This window comes from Syzygium oleosum, unplaced genomic scaffold (assembly GCF_021117445.2).
Source record: "Syzygium oleosum isolate NSW1041296 unplaced genomic scaffold, Sole_v2.1 Sole_v2.01, whole genome shotgun sequence".
NCBI classification, from domain to species: domain Eukaryota; kingdom Viridiplantae; phylum Streptophyta; class Magnoliopsida; order Myrtales; family Myrtaceae; genus Syzygium; species Syzygium oleosum.
In genome coordinates, this window is record NW_026607485.1 from 29,154,942 (window position 1) to 29,167,009 (window position 12,068).

The 12,068-nt window shown below is 39.5% G+C and overlaps 1 protein-coding gene across 1 annotated transcript; it reads right to left on the bottom strand.

The window, feature by feature from the left end:
- Positions 1-1,156: 1,156 nt before the first annotated feature.
- Positions 1,157-1,495, bottom strand: LOC115667026 (period clock protein-like). Its single transcript, XM_030588659.1, has one exon. The coding sequence runs from the start codon at positions 1,493-1,495 to the stop codon at positions 1,157-1,159; it is 339 nt and encodes a 112-aa protein (XP_030444519.1).
- Between the last annotated feature and the right edge of the window lie 10,573 nt (positions 1,496-12,068).

Here is a 12,068-nt window from a genome sequence, read left to right on the forward strand (position 1 = left end):
GCGACGGCGGCTTGGGGGGGTGAGCTAGGATGGTGGCGGCGAGCCGGTGGGGGGCGATGGCGGCCGGAACGGCGGCGTGTGGCGGTCGCGGGCGAGGCAAAACAGGGGAGGAGTCGGGGCGAAGAAAACAGGGGAAGGGAAAAGAGAGGGGGGGTCGCGGCGGCGATGGCGCGGCCGGCTGGGCGAGCGGCGGTGCAAGGCGGACGGCGCGGCGGCGGTAGGGCGCGGCGACGAGCAGCGGCGAGCAACCAGCAAGAAGCAGCAACAGTCGGGGGCAGGAAGGAGGAAGAAGAAGAGAAGAAAAAGAGAAAGGAAAGAAAAGGGAAAAAGGAGGAGAGAGAGAGAAGTCTGTGCATGGCTAGGGGAGGAAGGGACGTGAGCGCAGGGGGGACGTGAGCGCAGGGGAGGCGTGCGAGTAGCTGGCGCGGCAGAGAGACGTGCGCGTAGCTGGCGCGGCAGAGGGAGAGAGAGAGAGAGAGAGTCAACGCATCGAGTGCGATCTAACGGCCGGAATTCAAATTTGAAAATGATCCTACGGTTCAAATTAATCTTAGAATATAATAAAGGATAAAAGCGAAATTAATTAAATCACATTACATCGAGAGAGGTCTACTAGTCCAAATTCACACCCGATCAAAAATCCATTTTTCATATATCCCGGGCAATCTCGAGGCTGGCCATAATAATATCGACACCGTCCAATTAAATTCGACCCGGAACTCCGAGAAATTCAACACCAAAGTTTGGGCTCTAAATAACGGCCAAATTCGATCAAGTGCGATTCTAGCGAAATCTCTAATTTAAAAAAAATAACCCAGGAGTGATCAGTTCCGGGCGAGATTTTATTATAAGCGCACTGACGAAATACCCGTTTTATAAATCTCAAAAATGGGCCGAAATTCGGAATGTCACAGAATGAAACTCGGCTCACTCAGGAAATAGGGGCAGAAAATTACAAGACAAAAGGGGCTTGGTTGTCTTAATTTGAGCTTAAATTAGCCCATCAAGTTTAATTGAATAAAAGCCCAAATTAATTCAGCCAACTTGGAATTAAATAAAAATTAAAGGATATAGCCTAAGCCTAAGCCCATTAAGACTAGAAAGCCCGGTAAATTAACATAGGGTTGCAATATAAATATTTGATTTTACCCCTCAGTCAAGGGAGGCTCTCGTAATTTTCAAGATCAGAATTTTCAGATAGAGCACAAGTGAGAGTGAGAGCAAGAGCAAGAAAGAAACAGAGATAGAGAGAGCAAAGGAGGACCAGTTGTGCCTCCCCACGGCTGACCGTCGCGCCCGTGCCTGCCATTGTGCCCGCGCTCGTGCTTGCTCCTGCGCCTACACCCGTGCCTGTGCCCGCGCCCGTACCTACGGTCGCTCCTGCGCCTACTCCTGCGCCCGTGCCCGCGTCCGCGCCTACGCCCGCTGCTGCGCCCTTGTCCGTGCCCGTGCCCATGCTCACGCCCACACTTGTGCCCAGTTGTTGCCCCAACATCGTCCATTCACTGCACTGAGCCCGCTACTGGTCACCCCAAGTCTCGACGCCAAGCCTCCGCTGTCCCGGTGCCTCGTGGCGTCCTAATATTGCCGTGGCCTTATTTTTGTTTTGCAGATTGACCAAGAGCACCATCGCACCCGCCGCTGGCCACCCCGTCGCCATCCCTCGTTGAGCCTCCATTGCCGCCGCCTCTCATCGTTGCTGCCGCGTCCGCCGTCGATCACCCACCGTCGATCACTGTCCCAATCCACAATCCCGACGATTCAAATTTGGAAAGTAATCCGCAAATCAGGTAAAAATCTCTATCCGGTATATTTTCAAAATATTTAGATTCCTAGTTTGAATATTCTGAACATTCCGTGAATATTGTGTGGATTGCTAGATATCTTAGGATAATGTGTGCTATATCCGTAATATTTGAAAACAATCAAAATTAGGATAATAATTATCCTTAATTTGATAACGTATCTAGACGACTATCCGACCTTATCCCTAAGGTACAATATGCAGCGATACGGAAATCGTTATCTCATCCATAACTACTTGGATACGATAATCGATTTTATCCGCTTTCCAAATTCAAATAATCGACTCTCCGTCGATATCTATAACCCTATAGATATGACCGTTAGTTCGATTCTCTTTCTTAATTCAAATTTGATAAGAAGAATCTTGCAGATTGAGTGGATTGTTTGAATGCCGTTGTTATCTTTGTTTAATTGTTTTTTTTAAATAAAGAAAAATCCAAAAATATGTTAAATAGGATTTCAATTAGAAGTTTTGCATGTTTAGGGAATCCTAAATGTATCTAGAAGATAGGATAATTATTTAGTTTAAATTGGGACTTAAGATAATTTATTTCCTAGTTTAAATTAGGTGTTATTCTAATATATACTAATAGATTATTTAGGTTATTTTTAGATTCCGAATTTCCATGAAAATCCCAAAAAGAATGAGTTACTTTAGGATAGATTAGGATAGATTGCATTCTTAATTGGAGTAATTTTTTTATTTCGAATTTAAACAAAAATACCAAAAATATTGCTCTAGAATAGATTAATTTGTTTCCCAATTAAACATTGCATGCTTAGGTAATAAGTATTTTTAATTCCGAATTTCATTTAAAAAATACCGAAAATAAATCATTTGTCCGTCATTAGGATTAGGTCACGTCGTCGCATGACATATAGTTCGCTTGCTAAGTTTCATTAATCACATCTCAATTTTTGCGCGTCATTGCATATATGTTAGTTTACATTTTAATAAAGCGCAAATCCTAAAGAACACCTTGAGTGCCTTGCTTTATTAATTAGAAATCATATTAAGATTGTCTGTATGATTTTCTAGCTAACAATGCAGATGCTTGCGTTACTTTAAGGTATGTTATTCTCCTTATCTAGCAATTTATTTATTGCTTTCCTTATTGGGTGTTAAATTGGTGATTTGCGCACCCACATGAATACCTTACATGTTAGTGATTAAGTAATAAAATGGATCCAGACTATCTGCTTAAATATTTTTTTGAAAAGAAAAGGTACCGAAAGGGCTTTAGATTAGATATAGCGTAATCAAGTCTCCGAGCTTAGGACCTATGGTTCGTAGAAATAAAACATATCTTTCAATATTTTATTTAGGTTTATAATCGACCTACCGCAAATAGATTAGTGGCGATTCCAAGCACGAAAACTTTTGCATGTTAAAAACTTTAACCTTAAGTCGTGAATTGGTAGGGATTGGGAGGACCCGAATTAGACTTAGTCTTAATAATCTATTAGCTTGAGAAATTTAGGTCGCAACACTTTAGTTATATTTCATTTTCATGGTTTAACGTGAATTTCTTTATTATTTATTTCCAGCAATTTTTACGGTAGAATTGTTTGAGAATTATTTCCAGCAATTTTTTCGGTGGATGTTGTACTTGAGGATATTTCTTTACTCGAACGTAATTACAAATTATCCTTTTTAGGGAAAAACATTAAAGCAAAAGGCTACGCTTATTTCCATCAATGGATATAATCTGTTTCTGTCATTTTAAGTAGGTTACTGCATGACATAAGTTGCAATTTTTGGACCACATGCGCCGACAATTTGCCATATAAAGGGGTCATTATGTTATATGTGCATTGCCATTTTATGTTTGTAAGCACCTAGAGTTTGATAAGAACAAGATGATTTTAACAATGACATTATTGCTAATGCTTCATGACTGCGTGTCTATTTCATCATCAATCAAAAAGCGAATTGAATCACGTGATATTAATATAATCGAAATCGCGCCGGTCCTTTTATTGGCTTTCACATTTAATTGGTTTAGAATACCTACGTATTATGCCGTGTATGCGTAGACTTTGACTTTTTCTTTCCAAAGAAACAAATAAATATTTTTAAACCTGAAGGTTTTTTTTCTTTTGTCTGGAAATATACTTCTCATTCACTTAGGAAAGTTGGAGAATATAAAACCATAGTTTCTGAACAAAGTAAACCATAGGACTCGAGGGGGATAAATTGTCCAATTTCCAGGGAGCGCTTTTTTTCCTTTAGGCTTTAACAACCCAATTTGCAATTCGTTGGAGTCCATGTTACAGTGGGACAGTTGAAAATCCAAAAAGCATACTAATAGATCACGGCTTTCTTCGATAAGCACATGCACTTCCCACTTACGGTGATTTGTGCCTGAGAGTACTCTTATGAGATCAAGATCATCTTACTCGAGAGAGAAACTCTCGTGCGGCTAGGTACTTTAGGGTTTCTGTAACAACCCGGTCTTGCGAGGGATGGGGGTGCGGCTCCACCTCGAGTATGGTGAAGGGGGTAGGAATGAACCAAATCCCACATCGCCTAGGGAAGATGAAGTGATGTGCTATATAAGGTGTAGCACCAATCTTAACCACCAATGAAGTCTTTCCTGGGCGAAGCCCAGAGGAACAAAACCGAGAGGGCTACGGCTCAAGCGAACAATATCATTGGCAAGTGGGGCCAAAGGTCGGCCCTTACAATGGTATCAGAGCTAAACCTAGCCGGAAGTGTGTGGTTCGAGAACAAATCAGGCGAAAGCTGGTGGACATGAAACGACCCGGTCCTGTGAGGGATGGGAGTGCGGCTCCACCTCGAGAATGGCGAAAGGGGCAGGAATGAACCGAATCCTACATCGCCTTGGGAAGGTGAAGTGTTGTGCTATATAAGGTGTGAAGCGATGTGCTATATAAGGTGTAGCACAATCTTGACTACCAAGGAGACCTTTTCTGGGCGAAACCTAAAGGAACAAAACTGTGAGAGCTGCAGCCCAAAACGGACAATATCATTGGCAAGTGGTGCCAGAGGTTGGCCCTTACAGTTCGTGGCGGACAATATCATTGGCAAGTGGTGCCAGAGGTTGGCCCTTACAGTTTCCACGAACGCAAGCACTTCCAAATGAACCAAAGGACCACAGCTATAAATCAATCGAAGGTGATTGATTGCGGAGTGTTAGAGAATTCCAACTTAAAAATTGGAGGTCACCCGTTACCGCATGCAATCTTCTCTAGGTTAAGGCTATCTCCATCGGATAAAATCTGGACTTAGCCGATTCATAAGGATTACAGGATATTATTTATATGGTTCTCCATGTAGTCGACTCTTTGCATTTGTGCCTTGAACTATTAAAAAAGAATTGCAAAGAACCACCGCAATCTTCTATTTTCCATCTCAGGTTACTGTGTGCACCAAAATTTTAATATGCAAAATGCTCTTTTAAAGAAGGGATTCAGAAGATCAAAATACTCCATATCCTTTCATGTGGTCTTCTTCTATGTCCTTTATGGTCGTCTTCGTAACACTCCGAGCTCAAAACCCCGACTCAAACCACGCTCCTTCATCACGAAATTAATTACAAATAAACCCCAAAAAGATAAATTGAAGGTCCTTAATTCTTCAATATCACAACATAATCACCCTGGTAATAAGCTTAAAAAACTAATTCCACCGAATATATAAACTCCAACATTATAAACAGACCAAACTCAACATGCAAAACCATAAGTAAGTTGGCCTCACTGCCGGGTAAAAGGATCGCTAGCTCAGTAAGTAACTCAACACCTCAATTAAAGGATGGAACAAGTCAGAAGATGCGAAGACATTGATCCGTATATGTTTTTCTTGGGCAAAAGAACACCAGAAGTGCCATAAGTTGTGTACGGAGGTCACTTTGGTGTCATAACTTTTTTTCGAATCACTTTGGTGCCAAAATCGGAGGAAAATAGATCACTTTAGTGACTCCGGCCACAATTCCGGCCAAAAAGCTGATGCGGCATTTATATTTAAAAAAAAATAGTCTGACTTGTACACGTGAAAATTATGTGGCTTTTTTTCGAATTTTTTTAATCTTTTTTTTTCCTAACTTTTTCCCGGTTCGCCGGTCCGGCGAACCTGCGACTAGCCAAAGGGGAGGGCCAGCGAGGCCGACCTCGCCGGCCTCTGGCGAAGCTCGCCTCGCCGGCCCCTGGCTGGGTGAGGTCGCCTTGCCCAGCAAAGGCGAGGCCAACCTCGTCGTCGTCTGGGTCACGACGGCGAGGTCGGCCTCGCCTTTGCCGGGCGAGGGGAGACCTCGCCGTCGCGACCCAGGAGACGGCGAGGTCGGCCTCGCCAGATTTGGCGAAGCTCGCCCCGCCGGCCACTGGCGAGCTTCGCCAGATCTAGCGAGGCCGACCTCGCCGTCGCCTGGGTCGCGACGGCGAGGTCTCCCCTCGCCCGGCAAAGGCGAGGCCGACCTTGCCGTCGCCTAGGCGAGCTTCGCCAGATATGGCAAAGCTCGCCCCGCCGGCGAGCTTCACCAGATCTGGCGAGGCCGAACTCGCCGTCGCGACTCAGGCGACGACGAGGTTGGCCTCGCCTTTGCTGGGCGAGGCGACCTCGCCCAGCCAGGGGCCAGCTGGGCAAGCTTCACCAGAGGCCGGCCTCGCCGGCCCTCCCCTTTGGCCGGTCGCCGGACTGGCGACCGAGAAAAAAAAAGATTAAAAAGATTAAAAAATTCAAAAAAAAATCACATAATTTTCACGTGTACAAGTCAGATCATTTTTTTTTAAATATAAATGCCACATTAGCTTTTTGGCCGGAATTTTGGCCTAAGTCACTAAAGTGATCTATTTTCCTCCAATTTTGACACCAAAGTAATCCGAAAAAAAGTTATGGCACCAAAGTGACCTCCGTACACAACTTATGGCACTTCTGGTGTCCTTTTGCCATTTTTCTTGAGTATATTCGACTCGGTTCATGAGGAGTATTATCAAGCTCGAATTAGACTATTTTGATATTTGGGCTAACTTGAGCACAATTTAGGCTTATATTGCGTCCCACTACCAATGTGGTGGGCTCATAATGAAGACATACACGAAATTGCAATTGGGCATAAAAGAAGGGTTTGTTTGTTTCAAGAAAAATTGTTCCCGAGCAGTTTTTTTCTGACTTTTCGGTGTTTGGATGATGGAAAACTAATAGATTTATAGAAAATGTTTCTATGGACCGAAAACAATAAGCTTAAATTGGGGAAGAACAACTTCCTCTTTTGGCAAGAAGGAAATCAGTTTTCCTAAACCACCAAATAAATGAAAATTAATCATTTATCATGAAAATGATTTTCATGAAAAATATTTTTCTTTATCGTGAAGTTTTCGGTGAAATAAGCGCACTCAAAAGTTGAGCCTCTATTCTAGCAATTCAAGTTTCCCAAACTCTAGTGAGGTGAGGACTATTTGTAATGTCAAATACTCAGGGGAATCAAAATGAAAAAATTGGGAGGAATTTATTTGAGTGGAATAACTTGAATAATTCATAGTTTTTGTAAGTAAGGAAAGGATAGAGCATCACCACTTATCGCTATTGGACGCCAAGCCTTGTCTAAAATGTTACAACCATGTCAAGCCTTGGCTTAAGCTAGAATAGGAAAAAGTAATAATGTCAACTTCCATTAAATGTTGGATATGATCTACTAATAATCTGCCACGCCACTTAAATGCACTAATCGATGGATCGATTGCAACAGTCGTGGACTCTGCCTCAATCATAACTCATCTAAAATTTAGGACCCATATGAATTTTAGTCCATGAAATGGGGCCAAAATTTCAGCTCTAAAGCAAACCCAAAATTCGTCCTACTTTGTCTCTTAAGTCCATATTTTGATTGCTGTATCTATTACTATTTTAAAGGGGGGGATCACCATTTGGTCTTTCTAAGGTAGAATTCTCGCAACCTCGAGGTTTCATACGTATTTATTTGTATCTTTCAAAAAAAAAAAAGTCAAAGTATACACAATACATTGGGGCATAATACGCAGATAAATACCTTTGATGTTACAGCATGCCTTTCAGTCCATAAAAAAATTGATGCTGTGTCTTTTTCTCAACACTATGTTCAAACAAAGAAAAAACATTTTAATTGGTGTTAGCGTCATGGTTTATTGCTGATGCAATGATTGTTGTGGCAATTTAGCCTTTCTCTCTGGTTAAACCAATTGCGTGTGAAAGCCATTTCAATGGACCGACGCAAATGGATTATATTAATGTCACGTGATTCCATTCGCTTTTGATTGATGATGAAAAGACACGCATGCATGATATAATGATGCATTAGCAATAGTGCCATTGTAGATTTACCTTGTTCTTATCGATGCATGACAATGCACATATAATATAATAATATCTCCAAAATAGAGAAATCGCCTGTGTCAATTTTGACGCACAATTTCTTTCGTATATGTTAATGATATTTGCTCTCGCGTAACTTTTATTTCCAGCATGTATGAACACAGCAATCTAATTACTTCAACGGAGGAGCATTTAAAAACCTTGGTATCTCCTTCTGATTTATTTATTTTAGTAACCCCTATATATGGCAAATTATACGGCGCATGTGGTCCAAAAATTGCAACTTATGTCTTGCAATAACCTACTTAAAATGACACAAAAGACTATATCTAATCAAGAAAAATCAGTGATACCATTTTGCCTTAATGTTTTCCCTAAAAGAATAATTGCTACGTTAGAGTCAAAGAAATTCCTGAAGTACAACTCTCACCAAAATGTCACTGTTGAAATAATCACGTCTATGCTCAATCGATTCTTTATATAATATAGAATTCTAATTTATCTTGATATTAACTGTGGGTTCTCATGAATTTTTTTTTGTGTAAAAGTTTGGAGTTGAAATTATCTTGAAGGCATTTTCACCCTCAAACTAGTACAGAAAAGTTTTATAAAAAGCACATACTTTCCACTTGATATAAGATGACCGAATGTGTTTGTCAAATAATTGGCCAAATGGTCATTTGAATGTGTCAACAACACAACCGCGTCATGTCAAAAATCTCTCACATATTGTTAGATTAAATTAAAACTCATCATAATGAAAGAATGTAAATCAAATTTTGGAAATAACATAAATTATGCATTCTCTTTTCTTTGTTATATTCTTTTTCACGCTTTTTGATATCATGCACGTACCTACACAATAAGTTCGAACCCTAAATGATTCACATTAATATTTGACAATTGATATAGAAAAGATCATAAGTTCGAACCCTATGAGGTTCATTGTCGTCTTTTTCTGAAACATCTTTTTTGAGTTATGTAGTGCCCACGATATAGTGTCCTAGGGAGTAGCCAAGCACCTTACGTAGTTGGCCTAGTGATCAAGTGCTCAATCTAATTTTCATAAGGTTACCAAAAACAATATAATTATAAAATTCGAGTTACGATATGAGCAAAGTTTTGATTGTCCTTTGCTCTAGACTATGCTACATCGTGCAAAAAGAGTTGTGAACTAGCAACGTACAAGTATTATACTGCTATAATGAAGTTGTCAACCTCGATCCTTAGGGTTTGGATAGTGCCGAGTAACTAAGTTTCAAATTGAACATTCCACAGTGAGTATATAACTAAGTTGGCAACGGACAAGTATTATACTGCTATAATGAACTATTATGGTTATACCCATGCAAGAAATTAACGCTGATCGTCCCCCTCCGCCCTTCAATTCATAAAGTTTAATCTCATTTTGTGATAAATCAATACAAGATGTGACAAAATACACAAATACTTCGTAATGACTACCCGCCAACATGTTGGGATGTTGGGAAATGTGTTATTGTCATATTCAAGTTTTCTTGGGAAACAAATCCCTCGATCGAGCTTCTAGATGACTCTTCAATAATTGGTTGTCCTCGTTTCAAAGTCATCCCTGCGGAGCTGTCTCACATTCCTTCGTCCCTCAACTTTGCTTGCTAATTAGTTGGCTCCAATTCAACTGGGCTGATTTGGCCAAATATAGAAGGAAACGAGGAGGAAAAAAAAAGATGATTGGCTTTGTTTATTATGCTTAACAATAAAAATATAAAAAAAAGTATAAGATAAGGTTGTCATGTTTCATGCGTTCCCATCTGCTAGAAATCCATGGAAGTTCCTAAGAGACTTGCCCTTTATTTGTGCACGGACTATCTTACCTCCTAAGTTTGGTCGCCATCTTTATCGGAAATGGGGGATTTGTGAGAAATTAATTCCTCATGATTTGACTTCATAAAGGTTCCAAGAAGTTAAAGTCCAACATAAGCTTTCACATTTTTCGAGATGAGATGTCCCAGTCAATTTACTAATTTGGCATTAAAATAAAACAAAGAAACACAAACAACCTATAATATTGTGAAGCTGCACCACAATTCAACAACAATTGGGCTAATTTTGTTTTTCTTTGTAAGTGACTATAAATTCAAGGACAATAAACAACAGATTCGCCTCCGAAAGAAAAGACACGGGGTATTTTTCCATGGAATTTTAACAAAATTTAGAGGTTGAAATTCTTGTCGAGTTTACTTTCTATATATTAAAGAAGTATAACGGAATGAGATGGTAAAGTTCATGCCCTCCACAAATTTGAAAAATCCATATGTCATGCAGATTATTTTACTTTTCCCTTTAATTATATATAAAAAACCAGTTCACGTATAATTATGTAAATACTAGGTACGTGTGAAATTGATAATTTGAAGGAAAAAGGTAAATGTAAAAGTTAAATATCTACTAAAACCAACCTCTATTAACACTTTTATGCCTCAAATTGTATATTCAAGAGCCAAGAGGACAAGTATCGGAGTATATAGAAGAATCGGGTTGGGGTAAGGATGGATGTGACTATTTTTGCCCCGCAACTATTCTCCTCTTTATTACTTACTTCCACATACCTAATCTCTTAAAATTGTATTTATATGTTACTACCATATATGATATACATCATTAATTTCTTCTATTCTACTCTTAATGAGTAGATAGGACATATAAGGTAATTGATAGAGTCCATCAATATTATCAAGCCAAGGCAACTTTTAACCCCAATCTTTTTAAATTGCATGCAAGGTCTTGCTACAAGATGAATGATGACCTTTTTCATTACAAAAACATCACTTGAAAAAGATAGATAAGAATATCGTGTTATCGCATAAATTTTTCGCAATTCCTTTACCTTTTTTATCTTCGTCGATTTTTAGATATTTGTCACACGCACTTTTTATCTTCGTCGATTTTTTTCATTTCATAAAAAATATCAAACTGGTACCATAAACACATATTTATCCCCAAACTAATTTTCGTCTCACAAAAACCCAAAACTAGTGCTCTATAATACATTTACCCCAAACTAATTTTCATTTCATAAAAAAAATCGGTACCCTTAATCTAAATCTACCTCCATTAGCATTCCATCCAATACCCCACTAAAATGCATAAGTGTCAACACATATGGCAGACGACTGCAAAACCACAAGAATGATAAATTTGACATGGAAAATCTACATACGTTGACACGTATACATTTTAATAGATGGGAGATTTGGGTCAGGAGTATCATTTAGGATTTTATGCGAGACGTTAGTTTGGATTAAATGTGTCAACGAGTACTAATTTAGGATTGCTTTTAGTTTGGGGTAAATATATCACGAGGTTCTAGTTTAAAGTTTTTGTGAGGCGAAAGTTAATTTGGAGCAAATGTGTTTTAAGGATACCAATTTGTAGTTTTAATGGTATTAACCCTTATATTTAATATTTTTTTGCCTCCTATATTTTTATCACAGGACCTTTTTTTTTAAATTTTGGCCAGCTATCCCATATACACTTTCTTCAATCGACAACAATTTTACTTAAATCTTGTACACGTCAATTTTTTGTTGTTGGATCGCTTTCATGACAAGTTCCCCTAAATAAGTAGAGTCTATGAGAATGACACATGAGACGTGTCAAAGCATTGCACCATCTGGAAATGTGCGGACTAAATGCGGCGGAAGACAAATTACGCCAATGAGAGCCATCGCTCTAGAACTTGCTTCGGAAAAACAAATGTGTGATGCACTTCTAGAATTCTATTTGTCTGATGTAATTTTTGTCAAATGAACCAACAAAGACCAGGCTGTCAATGCTACCGGCAGAGCATCCAACTGTGTCTATAAAATTTATATACTTTTCCTCCATATATTGATATAACATTTTTGACTGGACATTCTGACACGTTACAGCGCTACTAAGATGAGACCCAAATCAAAATCCTAACTTTATC

What these genes read in the sequence shown, in the direction of transcription:
- LOC115667026 (XM_030588659.1), bottom strand. Translation starts at nt 1,495, where the DNA reads ATGTTGGGGCAACAACTGGGCACAAGTGTGGGCGTGAGCATGGGCACG.